The sequence below is a fragment of the Pleurodeles waltl genome, chromosome 9 (assembly GCF_031143425.1).
Source record: "Pleurodeles waltl isolate 20211129_DDA chromosome 9, aPleWal1.hap1.20221129, whole genome shotgun sequence".
NCBI lineage: Eukaryota > Metazoa > Chordata > Amphibia > Caudata > Salamandridae > Pleurodeles > Pleurodeles waltl.
The window spans coordinates 420,560,317-420,585,599 of record NC_090448.1 but is presented as its reverse complement, the minus strand read 5'-3'; the positions used below and the strand labels follow the sequence as shown (position 1 = coordinate 420,585,599).

At 44.2% G+C, this 25,283-nt stretch overlaps 1 protein-coding gene across 2 annotated transcripts in view; it reads left to right on the top strand.

Annotated features, from left to right (window-relative positions):
* Nucleotides 1–25,283, top strand: part of SPTBN4 (spectrin beta, non-erythrocytic 4) — a 1,652,494-nt gene that overhangs the window by 191,812 nt on the left and 1,435,399 nt on the right. For both annotated transcript variants that reach the window (XM_069207217.1, XM_069207216.1), the window contains exons 8-9: nt 11,715–11,827; nt 13,561–13,748. In XM_069207217.1, the coding sequence (XP_069063318.1) occupies nt 11,715–11,827; nt 13,561–13,748 (301 nt within the window). The remainder of the gene's footprint in view (nt 1–11,714; nt 11,828–13,560; nt 13,749–25,283) is intronic.

The window sequence follows — 25,283 nt, the reverse complement described above, 5'->3', positions numbered from 1 at the left end:
CCTGCTAATTAGTTCTATCACATGATGCAGTAATTAGTGGGTGAGCAGATTGCTCCTGATTTTGAACCTGTGGAGTGGGGTATTGTACGTTTTGAGCTCATATAGGCCCTCATTCTGACCTTGGCGGTCTTTTCGCAAGACCGCCGAGTTACCGCCGCGGTGAAGACCGCCGACCGCGGCGGTGTGCCGCTGTGCGCATTCTGACCGCTGGGAGCGTTCCGCCGGAAAACCGCCAGCAGCCACACTGGCGGTCGGCGGGAAAGTGGAGACTGGTCAACCTCCACCGCCACGCCAGCAGAACACCGCCCCCAGAATTACGACCCACATTTCTGTGTGGCGGTCTTCTGTTGGCGGTCTTCTGTTGGCGGTCACGTCCCTATGGCTCCCGTCGCCTCCCGGAGGACCAACGCACAAGGTAAGTTGATCGTCCGTGAGGGGAGGGGGTGGGGGGGTGTTGTGTGATGTGTGCGTGCATGGGGGTGTGCGTGTGAGTGTGTAGAGGGGTGCTGCTGTGTCTATGGGTAATGTGTGCTGTTCGGCAGGTGCGCATGTCGGCATGTATGTGTGCGGGTATGTGTCCCCGTTGTGTATGTGTGTGTAGGGGGTGTGTATATGTGCATGTTGGGGGTGTGTGCATGTCGGGGTACATGTATGTGCATGTCGGGGTGGGGGTGGGGAGGGGGTTCGTACCACCTCTGGGGGGTGGCAGGGGGGTGGAGGGTGTGGGGGGAGGACTCGGGTGGGTAGTGGGGGGTGGGGGAGACCCCTATCAGTGCCAGGGAAGGAATTCCCTGGCCCCGATAGTGCTTACCGCCATGGTTCGCACGGCGGTTCCCGCCCGCAAGAAACCGCGGCGGTAGGCAGGGTCATAATACCCTTGGCGGTCTTGGGACGACCGCCGGGCCGGAGTGCGCAAACTCCAGCCCCGCGGTCATGACCGCCGCGGCGGTCGGAGTGGAGAAGTAGCGGTCGGTCGCGGCGGGGACCGCCGCGGTCAGAATGCCATTTTTAATACCGCCGGTCTGTTCGCGGTCCGACCGCCGTCTCTCCGCCGACCGCCAGGGTCAGAATGAGGGCCATAGTCTGTTGGTGTACAAACTGAACTGCACACAACTGACACTGTTGAACTGCAGTATGAGTTGTCTGCCGTAAACAACCTAGGCGTACCCCTGTGTTGGGTGCAATTTGCACCTCAATTGTAATTCCCTTTTGTCATAACAAGGAGCTTCCATCCAATATGAGAACTGCCCTTAGTTGTATCAATGGCTGAAATTGGAGAAAAACAATTGCCACCAACATCAGATGATTTATGTGTAAAAAATACATTCTCATAAAAATATGATGAGATTTATGGAAATGTACAGTAGACCTAGGTAGAATCCCAGGCATCAAGTATATATTTAATTTTTTTTACAGTTCTCTGAGTTACTTGAACACTAAGGTCCTGATTTATACTTTTTTTGTGCCACATTGCAGTCATTTATTGACGCAAAAGCGGCGCAAACTTACAAAATACAATTGTATTTTGTAAGTTTGCTCCGCTTTTGCTTAAAAAAATGACAGTAATGTGGCGCAATAAAAGTATAAATCAGGGTCTAAGAACTATTTGATGAAAAGCAAAATGTGGATAAGGGAGTAAAAAAGTAAAAACAGAATTATGATAGTCTTTTTTCTAGGACATGAGAGGATAGGACATGATTCAAAAAGAAGGAAAAACATAATTAATTAAGCAAAGGGGAGGGAATGGTGGAAGTGGGAACAGGAATTACAGGGGCACACAGGAAAAGGAGGAAAGCGTGGTGAGCCATAAATTGAGGGGAGGGGGGCATTGGTTGCCTGGCAGAATGGCACGTAGGGTTGTATAAAAAAATACAAAAAAGGATAGGCATATGTAACAAGGGACGGATAGGAACACTAATAGGAGGACTAGGATGCTGGGGCAGTCCAAAGTAGATGTGACAGAATGGGAGAGATGTGCTCACAGCGGTGAATATCGATGATGAGACTTGTGACAGCTTTTGTGAGAAATCGGGTTGGTGGTTGTCTGGCGTGTGAGCCATGGTGAAGCAACAGCCACAGTCCCTTGCAGGATGAACCAGAAAAGTCACTAAATTAACCTGTGCTTAAACCTGGGTAGTTTGGCACACAAACCATTCAGGCTTAACTTAAAGCTAATGTGTAAAGTATTTAGGCAGCACGCAAACAGTAAGAGAGGGAAAACACAACACTATAAAAATTCCAAACCAATTTGCAAAAATAGAATACATTGTAATAAATCACTCAACACCAAAACAACAAAAATCCACTAACTAGAACTGGAGCTATACCTTTTAAAGTTGTCAGTAAAAAGTAGCCCTTTAAAGCCCCAAACACGGATCTTTAGTCTCACAAGACTGGGTCAAAGTTGAAAAATTGGCCAGCTGTGATGGAGCGTGGCTCAAATACAAAAAGTTAATTGGGCCTGATCAGCACTTACCTTAGGACTTGGAAAAATTATTGAAAATTTTTTTCTGAGAAGGTAAAGTTCAGCTTGCAAGGATGCAGGAGGAGTCTGCAGAGGGAGCGTTGTTGTCGGACGGCCTTGAGTTGAAGCTGTAGCCGAAGACAATTCCAGGAGGTTAAATACCCCCTTGGCAAAGGAGTGCTCAAAAGGATTTGATGCTGGTGAAAAGAACGCAAAGGGAGAAGCCACAAAGTCAGTCTGATAGGCGGTGCCTCTCTGGCAGATAGGCACGCAGGTTGGTCCCAATCACCTCCTGACTCTTGAAGCAGTTTTTAGCCAAAAAGTCTTTTATGTCCCCGCATTTCGATTTTGGCTATATGGGGAACTTTAATACCACTTCTAAGGGTACAGGACTGGAGGAGCACCACTTGGAGGTATAGGACTCACTCAGGCTGGGGCATGGTGTGGGTTCAAGATGGGGAGGCCGTTTGTGTTCTGTGACTCTGAACAGGAGGCAAGCAAACTAGTCCTTGTGAATCATGTTGGAGGTCCTGGGTCAGATGAAGATCCAGACCTTGTCCCCAGGCAGAAGGTAGCAGAGTAGCAAGACAATCAGGGCAGCAATTCAGCAGTACAGCAGTCCTTCAAAGCAGCAGTTTAGCAGAGTGTCAGTCTTTCCAGCAGCACAGCAGTCCTTCTTCTTGGCGGAGTATCTACGGATACAGAAATGTACTGAAGAGTTGCTGTCAGAGGTCCTACTTTTATACCCTAGTGCCCTGGTTCTGGAAGGTGGAAGAAGTTTCTAGACAGTGGCTTTGAAGTGAAGTGCATGTAATTTCCTACCTCGTCTGCCCCGGCTCCAAGCTGACTGCAGTGCCAAAGTGAGGTCGTTAATCCCTTTGCGTGAAGGCAGAGAGCAGGCTATTCTAGTGCAAGTGAGGCTGTGTCAGCTCTGCCAGCCCCCCACCCCCATCATGTCAGCAGATGGCCCATTGAGGCACATCTAATCCCTCTATTCTGTGACTGTCTGGGAGGAATTCAGAAAGTCTAACTGTCAATTACACCCAGTCATGTGACCCAGGTCATGCTACAGGCACAAAAGGGCTAAGGGCAGAAAAATGCCAACTTTCTAAATGTGGCATTTTTAAAAATTGTAATCAAAACCCTTTTTACTATTACAGGGGTGTGGAATTTATTAAAATATCTACTTGTCCAGGGGACAGGTTGCTTCTCAAATCTACTTGTCCTGTAAAAAGATCTACTTGTCCCTTTGGTGCCATGTAGTGTGGCGACAAATTATGGCAGCAATCTCATTATGTAAGAGCTCTGATAATAGCCTCTCTGATTATGCCAGGGCTACTACCATAGTAGGGGTTAAATACTTGCAGTTTCAATCCTTACTGTAGCAATTTCCTTATTTTGCCACCTTTCTGCAGATCTGCATACTGGGGATGGAGGAAGCAGTAAGCAATAGTTCCAGGGCTGGAATGCCTTTGAGTCTGCAAACCTACTAACCTGCATGTTTTAAAGATTTTCACCAGCTTCTCTCTAATATTTTCCCATAATAAGAAAGGTTGGACATTTACTCCTGACAATGGCAGAATTAGAACTTCTTCCAGGGTTGGGAAGAAAGTGGCCGGAGGGAAAATGAACTTGCGAATGCTCAATAGATTTTCACATGAGCAAATCTACACATGCGTATTTACCCATGCTAAAATACAATTCACAAATATTTTATAGGGGTACGACATATACCATGGGTGCACTTTTGTGACTTTCTTTAAGAATTTGGGGCCACATGCAGGTAGGTTCAGATTTACGACCCACAAATTGCGAGTCAGAGCGACTCGGAATTTGCGAGTCACAAATCCGAATGTAGGATGGTGTCCCTGACACCATCTGTGATTCGCAAGGGCTTCGCAAATGCCCACCTAATGAATAATCATGAGGTGGGTCACAATTTGCGACCCCATTGCGAATAGCGGCCCTCACAGGGATGGTGGCCTGCTGGAGACAGCAGACCACCATGTCTGTGACTGCTTTTCAATAAAGCATTTTTTTTTTTTTTGTAATGCAGCCCGTTTTCCTTAAAGGAAAACGAGATGCATTACAAAAATGATTTTTTTTTTACAGTGTCATTCACAATGGGGAAGGGGTCCCATAGGGACCCCTTCCCTTTTGCGATAGTGTTAGCACCCATTTGAAATGGGTGCAAACTGCAATTGGTTTGCGCCCGCGTTCGCAGTCACAAAACAATCCTACATTGCACTGCAAGTCGCAATTAGGAATGGAACTCCCCTTCCTAATTGCGAGTCACAAACCCGTTTTGCGATTCGGTAACCAGGTTACCGAATCGCAAAACTGGGTTTGTGCATCGCAATGTGCTTTTTGCACGTCGCAAACAGCGAAAGTCGCTGTTTGCGACATGCAAAAAGCTACCTACATGTGGGTCTTGGTCCCTAATTAGGTCTGGTGTTAACAAAGACATTTTGTTTTGATTAAACTTCTATTTCCCTCTCTTTCGGCTGGCTTTACTGTGAGTGATCGCATTCTGCTCTTCCACAAGGAGCATATTGGCACACAAAGTAGTTTTGTTCAGTGTCAAGAACTATAGTGGCAATCAGTGACGTAATAAAACTGGAGGGTGCCCCTTTGCAAAGAACATGGAGGAGCCCCCTCTCCAGACTGACTCAGGGCACGTGCTGTGCTGAAAGGGCCCCCTGGAGGGCGGCTGCGGGGCCTTTGTTATGCCACTTGTGGCAACGTGTGCTTTTAGAGTTCAAAAACTTTTGTTTTTTTTTTTGCCAGTGTTTGTTACAATGTTGAGGGCCTGGTAGCTCCCACAGCAATAAAGTGTTACAAAAGCCATGTCAAAACAAGACACGCATTGATGAAACTAAAAATATGTCAGATCAGTTGGCTTTGTCAGTGTTAGTTTATTTTCATGCTTCCCATATTCGTGTTGAAAATGGTTACACTGATTTTCCATTAGAAATATTTTTGGGAAATACTAGCATGCATCAACACATTTTACTAAATGACACTTCATTTGCAACTAATCAGGGAGCATTCTGGGAGCATTATACTTAGCCTCATAGCCTAAAAATGTGTATACACGTTTTTTTTTTTTTTGTACTGGAACCAAAGTCAGTAGTGAAGTGTGACCTTAAAACATTTATTTACAGCACTCACCCTAATAATGAAGGCTTTCAAATAATGAACCATAAATACAATTTCGAACAGCATTATCCTTTGGAAACACATTACCTCAACTGCAGAGAGTTCCACTCTCTGTAAACAGGCAGCCAAAGGGTTTGTGCTGCAGAGGGTTGGGCCTACTTGTCCCTAGGACAAAGTAAACCTAAAAACTTGTTGCCCTTGACCCCAAACAAGATGTCCTGGGCATGGGGTGATAGGAATTCCACATCCCTGCTATTAAATAGGGCTTTTCACCACAGTTCCAAAGACACCAAACATGAGATAGCACCTGCTCCCATTTGGAAATTACAGCTAATTAAATGTAATAAAGAATCCCCAATGTTATTCTATGAGCGGGACAGGCTTCACAGTAGTGAAAAACAAAATTAGGAGTTTTTCATTACCAGGAAATGTAAAATTTTAAAGTATATGTCCAATCTTGTAATTAGACAGCACCCTGAAGCTACATAGGGCCTATCATAGGGGTGACTTATATGTAATAATAGGAGAGGGTAAGGCTTTGCGACAGGGTTTTAATGTCAAGTCTGCAACGCTGTTTAAAACTGCATTCAAGCTGCAGTGGCAGACATGGGATATGTCTTAAAGTGCTACTTAAGTGGGTGGCACAATAAGTGCTGCAGGTCCACTGGTGGCATTCAATTAACAGGCCCTGGGGATATGGAATACCACTCTACAAGGGACTTACAAGTAAATTAAATATGCCAGTTGGCTATAAGCCAGTTAAACCATGTTTAAGGGAGTGAGCACAAGCACTTTAGCATTGGTTAGCTGTGGTAAAGTGCAAAGAGTCCTAAGGCCAACAAAAACGAAGTCAGCAAAAGTGGAAGGAAAAGGAAAAACTTTGGGGGTGATCCTGCAGATTGGGCCTGGTCTATATCCACTAAAGCCTTCCTAAATGTTTTTTCTGTGAGTCCTAGGTAGCTTTGGTTACTATTGTCTAGTCTGGAGCGTACTGATGTGGCCATCATAAGAATGTAATACTCTGAGATTTTAAAAAGCAGGATTTTCTCAAGAAGTTTAATTTGCCAAAACAGGTACTTGCCATTTCGGAAGCCTGTGGTTCAAAGGAAAAGAGGCACAGGGAATGTATAGGAATTCCCCCTCCACCCAAACTACTAAAAAGGAACCATGACAGTTAGTGGTATTACTGGACATACCTTGAGTGCCCCAAATCTAGTGCTTAATTTGTAAATAAAAAGGTGCTGGTGCTCAAAGCTCCTCTTAAGCAAGCGACTGCTGCACTTAAAAGGGCGAGCACATAATACTGAGGCAGCGTAATCCTAAAGCCATCTCAGGACGCTTTAATACATTTACAGCCACTCCCTGCCCCTTCAGCACACTCTTGCATCTTCCTGCTCTTCCCCTTTCTGACGCTTTTTCGTTTTTTCTCTTCCTCCGTCTTTCCCTCGTGTCTTTTGCTCACAGTAAATGCTTGAGAAAGAAAACTAAGTGCCGGCCCTCAGAAATAAGTGCCGGTGCTCTGCACCGGAAACAACAAGCACAAATTAAGCACTGCCCAAATCGCAACAAAAGTCTGCTCTTCTTTTCTCTGAAGAAGAAGCAAAGGTTTTGGCACATGCATTGGCTGATGCTGATGTTATAGAGGCTCTGATAATGTCTGGGTTTCATTTTGCAGTGGGCCAGGCTGTCACAGAAGCTACTTGACCTATGTACTTTTAGTACCTGTGTTTGAGTAACCTGCTAAGAGTACAAGCGTTTATAGGAGACACTGATAAAGTAAAAATTTTAAGCAAATGTTGGCATACGCATGACTACTACAAACACATAGATCAGGCACAACAACAACTCATTGTCAGTGGAAGTTTGAATTTTTTGTCCAGGTTGGCCTGTGTACTGGCACTAAAAGCCAACTTCTAGGCCCAAGAGTGAGATAAGTAGAATCAGAGCAGAAGCAAGTATGGAAGACTCAAAAGAAACATGCTCTGGAAAGGAATCAAAAGAATGATGTCACAGCCCATAAAACGGTCCATAAAATCTCATCTCTCTGGCGAGTCTCATCGCTAAATCTCACAATCAGTGCTCTTTTCTAACAATTTTGCCTGTACTGCACTATTTACTAAGTGTCCTCCAGACTTTGACATGTGTGCCTAAACGCCAGGAGCAGGCTGTTAGAATGCCACCGAGCTTGGTCATGCCACACCAAACCTTACATTTTAAATCTGGGCACTGAAAAATCAGGAACCAGCTAATCGTGTGCCAGCCACATAAGCCACAGTTAACCGCTTTCAAGTAATGGGCAAAAATAATTATGCCAATACAAGATGCCAAGTGCACTCACATTGCACTGTGTCCTTTAATTTGTTAACATCCTCCCGTGCATATTTCTATTAATTTGTGTATAAACCACATTGTGATACTCTGAGATTCATGTTTTATTTAATTTGAAATAGTATCAGCAAGCTGTAACTTAGAACAACCACAGCCCCAGCCAGCTTACTGCAAGCATTCTGGATGCATGCTGAGTTAGCTCGTTAGTGTGCTTGATAATTTGTTGATGATAACTAATGGCCATGGTTTGCAGCATTGTTCATTTTGCCATCTTCCATCGGCTCTGCTGAATCATTGACATAAAATGAAAATACGGGATTTAGCCCGCACATAGATTAAGTCATAGATCATTTCCAGTCTGTTTGTACGACTCTTTACTTGTATAGACTCCTGTGACCCTGCTCTGTGACCAATGCCTTGTCATTTCTGTGTGCCAACTCTCCCCCAGGTGGAGGATTTCATTAGAAGACCGGCGGCTGCCATTAAATGGCCTACAGATCATAGTCCATGTGGAGAGAGATCATTGTGCCTCTCGGCACATTTAATGTACCTGATAAGACAAGCCGAAAGTTGAATGGCAATGAGGTGGAAATAGTGTTCTATTTGGGAAGGATTGTGCACCTTCACACATGAAAAAATTCCTAAGTCTTTTAATATTCTAAAAAGAAATCTGGGGGACCAAGAGCTAAACATGCCTGCTTTTACTAGCTACATCTACTGAAGAGTGTTATTCTTCTGTGTCCCCTAGTAGATTATTTTAACCAATGCCTTTGTTTTAATCTAAGCTGCATTACTGCAGCTTGACTTCGCTTCAACATTTTAAACTCTCAAGGCCAGCATCTTTTTACCTTTCGGTTCTAGAGCTCTTGTCTCTCTCTTCTGACACTGTAGGCTATCTGTGGAGAAACACATAAGCCTTGAAGCTTTATGCCCCATGCGTTAAAAACATCTCTGGAAAGACCTTGTCTTTCTGACCTGCTTTGGCTCTAGTCAGCACACACTGCGCCAGCGCATGGAGATAGCAGGAATGTGCCATATCTTGATAAATATGTCGCAATACAGCCCTCTCCATTTGATGCAGAGCAACAAGTTGTGTTGCTGCGCTGCGCTGTGTCAACTAATGATAAATTATCCCCCCCATTATGAAAAATGAATGATTTGAAGAGAGACATTAAGATCTGCCAATACTTGACCTGGTCCACTTGTACCCCTTAATTATGCATCACAATAATTTACTTTGGCCACTGTTTGCACTTTAAAAACCAGTAATTTGAAAAACAGAAATATAAAATGTGTCTTATCAGAGATTTGTATGTTGTTACATCTAAATTTCATATTTTGTTTTATATAAAAAAAAACATTCTTATCTTTTCCTGTGATTGGGTGTGTGCTCTTGAAAGGATGGTGTGTGTTGTTATGGTATACAAGCATTCCGTTTGGCTTCCTGTTTAGTTAATTTACCCCATTAAAGCATGATTCTGATTTGTCACTACCACTTATACTGTATAGCATGGTGATCACCATAAATCTTTTTTCGCTGTAACTGTAACTTTAGAAATGATGCAGCCATTTGCATTCTACAAATAGTTACATCGTTTTTCATGTGCATTTGGTTCTTTCATGGAGTTGAATTTACTGCTCATCATTTATGATGCTGTCTTGCTATCAGACAGGCCAACATTTTTCTGCTCAGCTAGAAGAGACTAGCTAGTGTGAAGATGGTGTTGCTTTGTGAGCTCTTCATGCATGTAACATAATTTTGCATCACCACTGATATGGACCGAATTGATGTTAAAATGAATGTTTCGGCTCTGTTCTTTCAAGAAGCTTAATGAGGTTTTATGATGTTTCTGAAAATGGTGACGGCTGAGCAGGTCACCATTCCTTTTATACATACTTACACTTATATATTAGAATTACTGATGTTACCGAGGGGACAAAAGAGATACACTTTTTCACTTTCACATTTTGTCCTCATTCAGTGATTATGTTTGTACAGGTATGTTAATTCTGAAATTAGTTTCTAAACATGACAATCCTTTTGGAATCAATCATTCTTTATTAAAGTGAATACTTGTACATTTACATTTCTGATAAAATATTGTTGCCATACATGTAACTAAAGCTAATCACTAAACGACCCTTCAGTGTATCCACATATGCTTTGGAGAGTAAATAATAGGCTCTTTAATTCCTTTCTGTAGATACAAGTAATTGCTTTAAAGGCACAGTGCTGTGGTGAATCCATTTAAGTTTACCACTGGGCACAGGAGTCAGCTTAGCCTTGGCTTGAAGGTCTGTTGCCCCCATCACCTAGTTACCCACTTAGCATGCTCTGTTTTATTCCATTTATTTTAATATTCCTTTAGCACTTTGCAGCTGCCTACTTTGTAAAATAAATGTTTTGTTTTTGCTTATCAGTGACAGTCTGAGAATGCAGACGTCATTATCAGTGATGTATGTAGGTATTGTCATCATGTCCCTTTCTCACTTACGTTTGACAAGAACATGATGCACACTTGTTAGGGATTGTTTATGTTATGGCTTACACAAATCTGCCACATTATCAGTTGTTTAGGAACATACCTGGTCAGGAATCCTACATGATGAGTAAAAATACACCTCACACAGACAAAGTAATTAGAGGGATTCCTTCCAGGCGCCATCTATGCTGCGCGTCACCTTGCTGCAGAACTCAGCCTTTGTGTCTTCACAAAGTCTGATCTAGAGACCTCATTCCAAGGTAGCACTAGATGGGGAACACTTCTCATGGGCATGGTACTGGCAGATTAAGGTTTATCATACCTAGCTCTCACTATGGTAGAGATTAGGCTCTCTTTGCTAGCAATTACATATCTTATATTCATTGCAAAGTGGTGGGGATTTTCATATTCACAACTTCACTGTTTTTCTTTTATCTCTGCTCATTATACTAATTATTGCACTTCATGTATTTTTCTGTAGATACTCTTTTCAATAAATATGTTGAAAACTCTCCTGCATCTCCTTCATTGCCTTTGTGTGTATGAGACGTATTGATAATGAGAGAGAAGGGTAACTTCCTTTCAACCATGACTTCCCTGAGAGGTCTCGTCTAGAATCCATGCTTAAGGCTGTCAGAAATCACCTTTACTGTCTACGTTTGGTGAGGTACTGCTTGTGAGCCAGGTGGGCTGGGCCGACAGTTGCGACTTGTTGTAGGAGTGACTCAGTCACCTACAAACAGAAGTGCTGTCACCCCTCAACCAGCAGTCTCACTAAGGAGCGAGAGTCCAACTACAAAGTGTAGGCAAGGATACAAAAAATAAAAGGAACATAACTTTGTTGGTGTGAACGTAAGACTCATCTGAAATCTTGTATTTTGTCTACAGCTAACATTGCAAGCCATTTAGCATAAACACTTTTGGGTGAAGCCCGGACTAATATGTCTTAGATAGCATAGAAAGCAAAATGTAGACATCTCTCAAGTCAAGACTTATGGAGTAGTTACCACGAGTATCCATAAGTTGATGGGTTCAATTTTGCAAGGCAGTATCACAATTTCACGGTCAATAGGTAATTCCTCTCTGTTGTGTTTTTCTATCAGCAAGTACAGTTACATAATTGAATATACACCATCATTATTTCTAATTCCATTGTTATGATAGAGCTAATAGAAGAGGGAATAACCAATAGAAGAGTTTTGTGCCTGTGGTTACTTTTCCTTGTACAGTCAGTTATCTTCATCTTACTCTTTTCCCTTTTTGGTTTGTTTCTTTTTCAGATGTAAACATGGAAAATCCTGATGAGAAATCCATTATTACATATGTTGTGTCATTCTATCATTACTTCTCAAAAATGAAGGCCCTTGCTGTGGAAGGGAAACGGATCGGAAAGGTAGAAAGAAAGCTAATGTTTTTAAATTGTTTCTGTGTCTTCATCTTCAAAAGTAGTGAATTCAGCTTTTCTCTGCACTGGATATAACCATTGTATAATAGTGGCGTTCTGAAAATCCAAATAGACCATGGGCCTCGTTACGGGTCTGGCAGCCAACAGACTGCCAGACTCGCAGTGGCGGACATGTCCACTGCCTGTTTGGCGGTCCGACCGCCGGATTAAGAGTTTGGTGGTCGGAGCACCAAATGACTGGCATCTCTGCCGGCGGGCTGACTGTGGTGCAGGTTGTAATCAGCCACCATGCTGATTACGACCTGGTTCTCTACCAGCCAGCCTTTTCATGGTGGTTTCACTGCCATGAAAAGGCTGGTGGAGAACAGGTGCAGGGGACCACAGGGGGGCCCTGGACTGCCCATGCAAATTGCATGGCATGGGCCAGTGGCATGGACAGTGCAGGGGATCCTTGAGGGTGGCAGTATTGACACCTGCTTAATTACGAGCTGGCGACAATACTGCTGCCACTTTCCCACTGGGCTGATGGGTTGAAACCTCAGTTTCCCCGTCAGTCCAGGGGGAAGGTCATAATAGATCCAGTGGGGAGATCATCAGTAAGGGAAAAATCTCCCCGTTGGAAGTTCGGCAGACGGGTCTTCTCGTCCACCGAAATTGTAGTGAGGCCCCATATACTTCAGTACAATTGCATGGTTTCAGTTGTGGTCAGGGTCTTCAAAAGTAGTGAATTCAGCTTTTTTTCTGAACAGGATATAATCATTGTGCAATAGTGACATTCTGAAGAGTCCTTCGTGATCATATATTTAAGAACAATTGCATGACTTTTGTGGTCAGAAAAGGTGCTGGCTTTTTTTAATTTTCTCATTGGAAGAAGGAAGTTTTGTATCATTTTTGGATTTCCGAAGAACAATGGAAAATTTTTCTTAAAGAAATCAGATGAACTTTCTCGTTAAAAGTTAATGGCATTAATGATTTAGGGCCTAATTATGAGTCTAGTGGTCTCAAGATCGCCAGACTTGTTGTGGTGGTCGGACCGCCACAGCTGTGGTGGGCCGACTGCCACATTACAAACCTGACAGCTGGACCACCAGGGGACCTCTTTCTCCGCCTGGATTTCTGATCCCAATGGGATAACATCGGTCGAGGTTGTGATAAGCCAGGGCAGCCCTGAAGTCGGCATCGCCCTGCTGATTACAACCATGTTCTCTGCCAGCCTGTTAATAGTGGTCTGACCACCATGAAAAGACTGGTGGAGAACAAGTGCAAGGGGCTTCAGGAAGGCCCCTGCACTGCCCATGCCTATGGTTCCCGCCCGTCAGCCCAGTGGGAAAGTTGGGAGTTTGTCGTCCGGATGTTTCCGACCACCAAGCTCGTAATGACCCCCATAGATTTTTTCAGCAAACTGAATCCTTGACTGACATCTGTCTGTATGGAATGTAACAAGATTAGTAATCTGGTGTGTCTGTGTATATCACTTTCATAATCCACCCATTGGGAAAGGGAAGTGTTGTACTATTTTTGCATTTCCAAAAAATAATGATAATTAAATCGGATTCACTTTCTTTTCAAAAGGTTATATCATTAATGAATTAGATTATTTTTCAACAACATAATTCCATGGCTGGCATCTGTCTTTATGGAATGTAGCCTGATTTATAATTTGGTGTATCTTTATATATTACTTTCATAATCCACCCTGCTCTTCCTTTTTATGATTGTAGGTCTTGGACCAGGTCATTGACACAGAGAAGATAACTGATAAGTATGAGATGCTTGCCAGTGAGCTCCTAGAATGGATCAAGAACACCATCAGCGCAATCAGCAATCAGAAGTTTGCCAATTCACTGCCAGGGGTGCAGCAGCAGCTGCAGGCCTTCACAACCTATTGCACGATGGAGAAACCTGTGAAGTGAGTACCTGGGACTCAATGGCTTATCAAAGAATTTCTAGTAGTGCTTCTCAGAGCAAAACGTTAACGCTTTTTTTCTTTGATTATTAAATGAAAAAAAGCTTGCGGAGATCCATAATAACATAAAATGTGCATGTTTTGAATGGTCAGTCAATTTGTTTCCTATTTATTATTGTCACTTTTTCATAATCACAAATCTAAGGGAATCTACGCCAGAACATAAATACAATCCATTACTATTGCAAATTGGAAAAAGAACTGCCAGCCTATTACGAGTGTGGTGGGCCGAGGACTGCCACACTCGCAGTGACTGTCAAACTGCTGCATTCTAGGAGGTCCGACCGCCACATTACAACCCTTGTGGGTGGACCTGCCAGGGGACTGCCGACACCTCCTGGAACATCGTACCTACGGCGGTCTGATTTGTACTTAGCTCTCTGCCAGCCTCGTTTTGGCAGGGACCCCGTCATGAAGAGGCTGGCGGAAAGCCAGTGCCGTAGACAACAGGGGAGCCCCTGCACTGCCTATGCCCATTAAGGGAGCCAAGACCAATACCATAGCACTGTTCCTGCGGGCAGCCCAGCAGAAACCTCACAATACAATGTTCCCACTGGCGGCGGTGGCCTCCCCGTGAGTTTGGCTCATCTAATCGCTAAAATCCTAATGAGGCCCTTAGAGTAGATCATACTCACATTTGAAATGAGAAATCTAAAAATATGCCAAGCACAAGTTTTATTTTCTCCTTTAATTTATTTATCTTCCAGTTACCCCCTCTTTTGTATAAGTGAAATCCCAGACAATGTATTCATCAGGTTTTGCAAATGTTATCTCATGAGTTCTGACGAATATCAGCTTCGCTTCTCAGTTCTTGTCCGTACCAAGGAGGAACAGGAATATATTTCAGAGAGCGATAGAGACAAACAGCATGTCCAGGTCTTAGTTAGCACACCTCTTCTATGTGTTAGTTCTCTGGTTGTAGCAAGGGTATACACAGAGATTCTGGGGATAGAAAGACCCAGTAATTAGATAAGGTACATGCAGCATTTTTGTATTAAGGAAAAACACATAATATTCAAACTAAGCATCAAGTATACTCCCCAGCTTCAGAAAAGTGGGCCCCAATGAACCTAGGTCAAACGGAGGCATAACCAGTAAGTCCCAAACTCAGAAAATGGAGGGATCTAGTTTGAGCAGGGAAGGGAAAAGAGTGATCACATAAACATAAAATAAAGCCAAAACAGAGTCTAGAGAGCAAGGTCAGCATGACAAGCAAGGAGGTTCAGGAACTGTAAAGGGAAAACTAAGTGGTATGCCAAAGCCAAAACAGAATTTGAAGAGCAGGTCAGAGAAACAGGCAAAGTGGTCAGAATATCTAGGAACCGTAAAGGGGGAAAATTACAAAGGGGAGCAATGGAAAACAGTGAACAAAGTAGTTACAAGTGAAGAGCTCATACAACACAAAAGTTGACAGGCACCTTCCTAATGTCTTTGTGATGTTTAAATACTGCTTTTGCCTATTATAACCCAGAGTCCTGCCCTTTATCCAGATTGGGTGCTACTCACTGCACTTCAGCCACCACAGGCCAGTCCGACACAGCCTGAAAGAGATACACCTCACAAGTGTTCATGTATCCACTCCCAAACCTTGAATACCTTGCTGATTCCTGACAGTATTTATGCAAAGCCAACAACCTCATGGACACATAGAAATAGATAAAAGACTTAACTGTTCCACAACATTTTCTACATATGATTGTTTTAAAGCATTCATGATAAATGTAAGAAAGCAGGAAATGTGTTATCAGAATTGTGCTGGTGCTACCTATTTGAAGTCATATGAAACCTAATAGACATGATATGTCTAATCCCATTAGAAGACAGACTAGCAGAAAGGAATAAAAATGAAGGATAAATTCAGATTGACAGTACATGTAATCACGATATAGAAATTACATTTTTGTACAATCCAGTACAAAACTAAAAAGCTGGTATGCAGCGTAACTTCCACATGCCCTGCTATGTCCCTGTACTGGATACCCTTTGAGGTGATCAGGAACGCACCATTAAGACTAGTGCCCTCATTACGAATGTGGCAGTCCGAGGACCGCCACACTCGAGTTGGTGGTTGGAGCCCCACACTCTGGTCCAACCGCCCAATTACATCTTTGGCGGATGGACCTGCCAGGTCACCTCCGGCATGACGGCAGTCAGAGTTGTACTCAGCCAGGGCGATGCTGAACTCAGCGACACCTGGCTGATTACATCTCCCCTCACCACCAGTCTTTCCATGGCGGTTTCACCGACATGGAAAGGCTTGCGGTGAGGGTGTGCTGGGGCCACATGGGAGCCCCTTCTGCCCTGCACTGTCGGAAAGTGCACTGTCTGCTTTGCAGACAATGCGCATTCCGAGGGTGCTAGTCAGCTCCCTTAGGGCTATCTCTTAGCACTATTCCTGCTGGTCTGATCGGCTGGAACGCTCTATTGTAATGTTCCTGCCAGTCAGACCAGCGGGAACATTGTAATAGGGCAGTGGCATCCTTCCTGCAAGTTTGGCAGTCCGGAGGTGAGACCGCCAAATTCATAATGAGACTGAAAGTGTACACCACTCTGGAAGACCCCACTGAGTCATCTCATCTTGGGAAAACCATCAAGTTTTTGTCCTCCCATTATCAGATATCCATAAATTATTCCTCTTAATTAATACATTATTTAGGGCCTGATTACTACTTTGACTGCGGTCATACCAGCGGCCTCCCCCCCAGCCGAATTACGATATTTCGACCCGGCTGACCAGCGGAAGGATCATATTATGATGTTTCCGCTGAACAGACCAGCAGAAACAGTGCTATGGCACTGGCCTCGGCACCCGAGGCCAATGTCATGGCACACCAGCACCCTCAGAATGCACACTGTCTGCAGGGCAGACAGTGTGCATTTCGAGGGTGCTGGCAGGGGGCCCCTGCACTGTCCATGCCATAGGCATGGGCAGTGCAAGAGTCCCCTTGTGACCCCCAGCACTGCCTTTCTGCCAGCCTTTTCATGGTGGGGATCCCGCCATGAAAAGGCTGGTGGAAAGAGGACTCGTGATCAGCACAGCGGCGATTAACTCACCGCCACCGTGGCTGACCACGACTCCGACTGCTGCCACCCCTTCGGGAGTCATGTTCCTGTCGGTGGCAGCCGTCCCCTGGTGGTCTGACCACCAGGGTCGTAATCTGGCTGTCGTATCACCAGGAGTGCAGCGGTCTGACTGTCATCGCGAGTCTGGCGGTCTTAAGACCCCAAGACTCATAATTAGGCCCTTGGTCCTACTGTGCATAATACATTAGGACCTAGTGGGCATAAGTATTGTTTTATGTGTGTATTCCACCTTGTTTAATTCATCCATTTCAGAGGAATTTGCAAACAATAATTCAGTATTGAAGAGAAATACCTGATTTTCTATTTATATTGAAACCTAATACTGAATTGTGTTTCTCTTCTTTCAGCTTCTTTAATCTTTATTGATTGTGTAAACTCTCATGCTCCTACAGATAAAATACAAATAATGATAAAATATTTTCTGATGGATACAACTACCTGTGGAATTCTCACTCATTGAATTTTCCCTCTGCGCCAGCTTTTGCCGAAAATTTTCTTCCTAGCTTCTGCACGTCGACGAGGACGTCACAATTGCCCATGCAACGACGTCTGACGTCATACAGGCAATAAGAGGTCCTCGCCGACGTGCCGACATCAGTTCCCTTTTTTCCGTGCCTTCTAACGATGGTTATTCTTCGAGGGAGCTACTGTTTCTACTCTCCGTAGTTACAGTTACTGTTGCTGTTTCTTTCTTCGAAAAGAAAGCATGTCTCAACGAAAGTCGGGTTTTAAGCCCTGCAGGGAGTGCGGAGGCAAAATGTCAGTGACAGACCCACATGTAGACTGCTTGTGGTGTCTCAGCTCCGACCATGACGTGGAGAAATGTGACTCCTGTCAATGGATGAACCCGAAGGCGTTGAAGGAGCGTGCGGCGAAACTCTTTTTGGCAAAATCCAAGAAGAGGGAGAAGCAGCATCGGCGCAAGTCATCTTCTCCGAAGTCCCATCGGTGTCATCGTGACTCCCGGCGTCGTCGCTAATCTCGGCGCCGGTCGAGTAGGGAGCAGTCGCGCTCGAGGTCGCCTTCTGTTTGACGCTGAAAGACATGGTAGGTTAGTCCCACCATCACTCCGCTGCCGCAGACGCCTCCTGCATCACCGGCTTCACTGGCTTCGCCGACTTCCCCTTTGAATCCACCATCTGTTTTTGAGGTTCCTCAACGTCAGGAGTTCTCACCGGCTTCTCAGACACCGGGGCCGGCGCCGTTGTCATCTCGAGCCCAGGCTCCACAGTATCCGGCTTTCCCGGCCGGCACCAGGTGCTGACAGTCCCGCATTTGTAAATGCGATGTTTGCCATTTTTCAACAAATGGCTCCAGGTGGTGGACCGGCTGGTCCTTCGGGGCAATTGGCCTTCAATATGGGTGCTCCGGCTCCTTTACGACCGGCACCTTTCATGCCCTTCATTCCAATGGGAGGTGCTGGCTCGGCGCCGGTTCCTTTGGCGTCCACTTCACAGCCTGTGACGCCGAGTAGATCTGCTGGTCCGGCGCCGGAGAGTTCTCCTGTTCATCCTTTGCCTCATACGGTGCCGAAGAGGTCCACGGCTCCGATGGATCCGGCGTCAGACGGATCCGAGGATCGGTGTCAGGCATCGACGTCGGCTGACGCCCTGTCGACGTCAAGGATTGAAGTCAGGCTACATTCAAGAAGGCTTGCTCTTTGCCTCCTTGAGCAGCAGGAGTATCGGAAGCAGGCCCTGGAGGAAGGGGAGATTGAAGAACCTCTGGGAGATCTCCAGGGTTTGGATACGGCAAGTGGCTTAGACACCTCTCCAGAATGGGACTTAACATCTCCAGGAGAATATACAGAGGAGGCTGCTTGATTTCACTCTGTAATAAGGAAAGCAGCTGACTTTTTGGACCTTCCCTTGCCGGTGTCTGAATCTAAACCCAATATATTGACTGAGGTTTTACATCCTGCTTCGACGGTTGCGATTTAAAGAGGCTCTGTTAGAACCAATTTTGGAGATCTGGAAGAAGCCGGTGTCATCTTCGCCCGTTAATAGATCTGTGGTACGCAGGTATCGTGTGGCTCCTGCGGATCCGGGCTTTTTGTCTAGGCACCCGACCCCAGAGAGCCTGGTGGCTCAGGCTTCATGTTCATCTCGGACTGCCCCAGGCTCTTTTCCGGGGGTGCGTTCAAACAGAGACTCAAAGAAAATGGACCAATCTTCCAAGAAAGCTTTCTCATCATGCAGTATGGCTCTCAAGTCTACTAATGTCACATGCATTTTGGGCAGATACATCTACGCCCTAATGGAAGAAATAAAGTCGTCCCATACGGAGGTGCCTCAGGAGGTGTTGAGTCTGGTTTCAGATGCTCAAGCTGCGGCAACCCAAGTAATCCAGTCGGGGCTGGACACTACTGATTCTGTGGCCAGGGCTATGGGCACTGCTGTTGGTATGAGGAGACAGGCCTGGCTTAGTTCCTCTGTATTTTCACCTGATGTCCAGTCAGTCCTGCTGGATATTCCCTTTGATGGGGATAAACTTTTTGGATCCAAGGCGGACTCTCCCCTTGAGAGTTTTAAGGAGAGTAGGGCCACGGTGAAGTCATAAGGCTTGCAGGCCTCCTCTTCTGCTTCTTCGAGACTGTTCAGAAGATTTAGGGGGTTTGGTCATGGCTCATCCTCCTCCTTTTGAGGCAGATTTCAACAGCAACCCGCCACTGCTCTCCCCTATAGATCATACAGGGGGAGGGGTAGGGTCCGAACCAGAGGAGCCGCCCAGCAGCACTCTGCCTCTTCCTCTTCCTCTGGAGGGGTGCAGCATGGGAAGCAGCCTTAGTCTTCTACCAATTCCTTCACATACCACTCCTGTAGAGGGGAGGGTATTGAACTTTCTCCACAAGTGGGAGGATACAACATCAGACTCCTGGGTCACCAGCATTGTGGGGAAAGGCTATGCCCTTCCCTTTCGGGAGTTTCCTCCCCCCATCCCGCCCATCCTACTGTTCAGAAGAGCATCTCCTGTTACTAGAACAGAAGGTTCTAGTCCTCCTTTCAAAGGGTGCAGTGGAGTTGGTTCCAGAACAGGAGAGGGGTCAGGGTTGTTACTCAAGATACTTCCTGATCCCCAAGAAGGATGGTCGGTTGAGGCCAATCCTGGACCTGAGGATTTTGAATTGGTTCCTCAAACAGGAAAAGTTCAAGATGCTGACCTTGGCTCAGGTGCTTTTGTCATTGAATGAAGGAGATTGGATGGTGTATGTCGACTTGCAGGATGCTTACTTTCATATCCCGATACGCAAGTCGCACAGGAAGTATCTCCGGTTTGTGGTGGGATCGCGGCACTATCAGTTTGCGGTTCATCTGTTTGGTCTTACTTCAGCACCTCGAGTCTTCACAAAGGTGATGGCGGTGGTTGCAGCAGAGCTCAGAAGGAAGGGGATAGCAGTATTTCCTTACCTGGACGATTGGTTGATCAAAGCCAAGTCTCCGGAGCTCGTGCTACGTCACCTGCAGTCGACAACCCAGTTGTTGTTCGACCTGGGTTTTTCGGTGAACGTGCCCAAATCTCACCTGGAGCCCTCTCAGCGCCTCCTGTTCATGGGGGCAGTACTGGATACAACATTGAATCGCGCCTTTCCTCCGCCTCAGCGGATTCAGGACATTCAGACGTTGGTTCCAATGTTTCAAAGTGGAGCGGTCATTCCAGTCCTCAAGGTCCTACGTCTGCTCGGTCTGTTTGCTTCTTGCATTCTGTTGGTCACTCACGCTCGCTGGCACATGAGGGCTCTTCAGTGGTGCCTCCGAAAGCAGTGGTCTCAGCACAAAGGAGATCTCGAGGGATCGGTAAAGATCTCCAGGGACGCTGCAGTGGATCTAAGATGGTGGGTTGTGGATGCCAATCTTTCCCAAGGAAGGCCGTTCTGGAAGCCTCCGCCGGTGACCACAGTAATAACGGATGCTTCCACTCTAGGGTGGGGAGCTCATCTGGGGGACCTGGAGGTCAAAGGTCATTGGTCTCCAGTGGAACAGATGTTTCACATAAATCTGTTAGAGTTGCGGGCAATACGTCTGGCTCTCAAGGCCTTCCTCCCTTCCCTTCGCGGTCAGTCGGTTCAGGTCCTGACGGACAGTACTACCGCGATGTGGTATATAAACAAACAGGGAGGAGTAGGGTCGTACCTTCTCTGCAGAGAAGCTCTGCGACTATGGTCCTGGGCAAGGGACCATCGGATTTGCTTGGTAGCAAACCATCTGGCCGGAGTCTTGAACGTGCGTGCGGACAGTCTCAGTCAGCAGTTCTCGACCGATCACGAGTGGCGTCGTCATCCAGATCTAGCCCGGCAAATCTTCCAGATGTTGGGAATTTCTCGGGTAGATCTTTTTGCCACTCGGGAGAACACGCACTGCCCGTTGTTCTGCAGCCTCCAGTATCCGGTGCAAGGGACGTTGGGGGGCGCGTTTCAGATGTCCTGGGGCGACCATTTGCTCTACGCTTTTCCCCCCATACCTTTGATTCCTCGGGTTCTGAGGAAAATTCGCCAAGACCGAGCCCAAGTCATATTAATAGCTCCGGATTGGCCAAGGAGGGTATGGTATTCAGATCTTCTCCAACTCTCTCTGTGCCCCCCGCTCTGTCTCCCTCACAGGGCAGACCTCCTCTCGCAATCGCAGGGGCAGGTTTTACACCCCCACCTCCAGAGCCTGCACTTTCATGCCTGGAGATTGAATGGGGCAACCTGAGTTCCTTTTCTCTCCCACCTGAGGTAGTGGATGTTATTTTATCGGCCAGGCGACACTCCACTAAATCTATCTACGCTAGCAGGTGGGCTAAATTTGTGAATTGGTGTGGAGAGAAGCAAATTGATCCATTGCGTGCCCACTTATCAGATGTCTTGTCTTTTGCGTTGTCCCTGGCACAGAGGGGTTGTACAGTGGCTACGGTCAAGGGCTATTTGTTGGCCCTGTCAGCCTTTCTGTGTCTTCCAGACCAACCTTCTTTATTTAAATCTCCTTTAGTATTAAGATTTTTAAAAGGCCTCATTAATAAGTTTCCTCCCACTCCTTTCATAATGCCTCAGTGGGATTTGAATTTAGTCTTAACGTTTCTTATGGGTTCACCGTTTGAGCCAATGCATTCTTGCCCCATAAGGTTATTGGTTTTGAAGTCTGTTTTCCTTGTTGCAATTACTTCAGCTAGAAGAGTTAGTGAGCTGCAGGCTCTTTCTGTCGAACCCCCGTATACATCCTTCTATGTAGACAAGGTGGTGTTGAGGACCAAGGTTGCTTTCTTGCCGAAGGTTGTTTCACCCTTCCATTTGGGTCAGACTATTACTCTCTCCTCTTTTTATCCTCCGCCTCATCCTTCGAAAGAGGAAGAAAGGTTGCATCGTTTAGACCAGAGAAGAGCGCTAAGCTTCTACGTGGACAGAACGAAGGAGTTTAGATTGGAGGATCAACTCTTCATCGGGTACATGGGAAAGAGGAGAGGAAGGGCAGTCCACAAGAGAACACTCTCCAGGTGGGTCATTCTTTGCATTAGGCTGTGTTATTCTCTGGCAAAGAAAGAACCCCCTGATGGAATAAGAGCTCATTCCACCAGAGCTAAGTCGACCTCTTCGGCCTTGGCCAGGGGTGTTCCTGTGGTTGACATCTGCAAGGCCGCAACTTGGTCAACCCTCCACACTTTTGCAAAGCATTACTGCTTGGATTCGGAGGTTAGGAGGGATGGCCATTTTGCACGGTCAGTGCTGCAGGATTTTTTGGTTTGACCATTCAGGCACCCTCCACCGAGTGCGGTACTGCTTTGGGACTCTATTCAATGAGTGCGGAATCCACAGGTAGTTGTATCCATCAGAAGAACGAGTTACTTACCTTCGGTAACGCATTTTCTAGTGGATACACTAGCTACCTGTGGATTCCTCATGGTCCCTCCCGCCTCCCCGTTGCCTGTCTGGTCTTACCAAATTATCCTTGGGTGAGCTCCTCTTGGTAGTTTATGGCTTTCATATATAGTGTATATATTTATGTATATAAGTACATGTTTTAAAAAAAAAAAAAAAAGAGTAGAGAAAGGAATTTGTGATTTTGCTGTACATAGTATGTATGTATATAATTTTGCGTATTGACATTTTTGAGCTGATGTTTTTATCTATTTGGTATAATTAAATATTGTTGTATTAATATTTGTTTCAATTGCCTATTCCTCTCAGAGGCACATAAAAAAATGTTGGTACTGACGTCGGCGAGGACCTCTTATTGCCTGTATGACGTCAGATGGCGTCACGTGGGCAATTGTGACGTCCTCGTCGACATACAGAAGCTAGGAAGAAAATTTCAGTCGAAAGCTGGCACAGGGGGAAAATTCAATGAGTGAGGAATCCACAGGTAGCTAGTGTATCCACCAGAAAAGGCGTTACCGAAGGTAAGTAACTCGTTTACACTGTCTTCCTAGCAGCCTGCAACAAATTATAATTATAATTTTTTCTATGTTTTCACATCATTTGGTTGATGTGGATCCCTAATAATGATGTCAGAATATCAGTGGTACTTAATATTGATGTCATAATATTGTTTGTACCACTATATTGAAGTTTGGAATATCGTTGGTAAGTATATAAATATTTTATTTTTAACAATGTTATCAACATTTTAAAAATGCATTACCTAAATATACCAGTGTTTAGTATCTTTTTAAGTTTTATATGTTAATAAAGTTACATTTATTTGATTATTATTATTTTTTTATTTTTATTTTTTTTAAATAAAATGTGTAATATAATAATTTGATTTGGGAGTAATTTAAATGTGGGATGTTGGGAGTTGTGGTGGGTTTGGTGAAGACTGTTTTAAAATAATGTTTTCATTTTTTATTTGTTTAAATGTTATAAATTAGATTAATATATTTATATTCATTTCTTTTATTATTCTGGTTTTCAGGTTGTTGGTTTTTATTGAAGTTGTAGGTGGGTAGCTTTTTAAATGTATTCAAATGTTTTTATTTTAAAATTATTCTTAAATAACCTATTCATTCTTTTTAGCTTAAGGCTATGGATGTTTCACATTTGGCGATTAATAGAAGTTTTAAGTTCGGTTTTATTTGTTTACATTTTATAAATTAATTTAATAATTTTTAAATATTTTAAAAAGAAATTGGTTTATATTTTCAGATTGTTGGGTATTACAGTGATGTTAGATGAGTAGCATTTTAAAATGTATTTTTTTTATTTTTTATGTATTGTAAAATATTTTAAAATTAACATTGCTTTTTTAAAACAATGCAATATTTCATTATAATTATTTTAATTAAAAAATGAGCATTTCAGAGTCTAACACTTTCCCTAGTGTTTCTTGGTTTGGATTGTAAATAATACATTTCACCTCCCCACAGTCAAATGTTTTCCACAATTTTGCTTTGTTTGGAATGGAAATAGTAAAACCAACACTAGCAATCTTACCTCCTGAGTCCTTTTCATTCTGCAGTGTTGCTTATTTTGGAGTCAAATGATAAATGTGACATCTGAGAATGTAATGCTTTCCCCAGTGTTGCATAGTATGGAGTTAATCTGACACTTGTTCAGTATTGTTTAATTTAGAGAAAGAATAGTAAATATGATACCTCACCCTAAAATATATGTTCATTTATTACAAATTACAATGTATTTAAAATATCTTTTCTTAGGTTTAGACAAGATTATTTTATACTTCTATACTGTAAAATGTTTTTGTGAGGATATTTATTTTTGTTTCTAATTTTACCTATTCTGTTATAAAAATATTTTTTATATTTTCTTAATTGATCTGTTTTATGTTAGTAAATTTCTTATAATGTAAAAAATGTAAAGTATTTTGGAATAATGTTATTTAAATATACATTTTAGTACATAATTACAGGATACATTTAATTAAAATCTATAAAATATATTTTCAAAAGTATTGCAATTTTTTAAAATGTAAAATGAATTCCAGTTAAACATATATTATTTTTTAATTATATTATCAAGTAATTATCAGAGACTAGGTTAATTCAAGTATTCCAGCCATCACTTTTTTGTAGTTTTAAATGCAACTCCCTAAGTGTGATGAATATGCCCAGATGTGGGTCTCATGTACACTGTGTCACTGAAACCAAGTTGCTCCCTCCTGATGAACTCCCATTCAGGGCAAAAGCGGACTTGAGTGCTTGTGTTCCGGTTCAGGGAGAACCTGGTTTGGCAGTTTGGACTGGACTGTTCCTAGTGGAGCAGAGTGGAGACTGATTTGCATATGGCTGGATCCTAATTGAGGTGGCATATTCTGCAAAATAGCGATGACTGGGAGGCGGCCCTTTGTAATTACCAGTGACTGAGCTTAAATCAAGCATTCCATCAATCACCTTTTTGTGCATATCAGTACAATAAGTGGTAATGAACCTGCATCCCACTTCTCTTTTTCTAACAAGCAATTC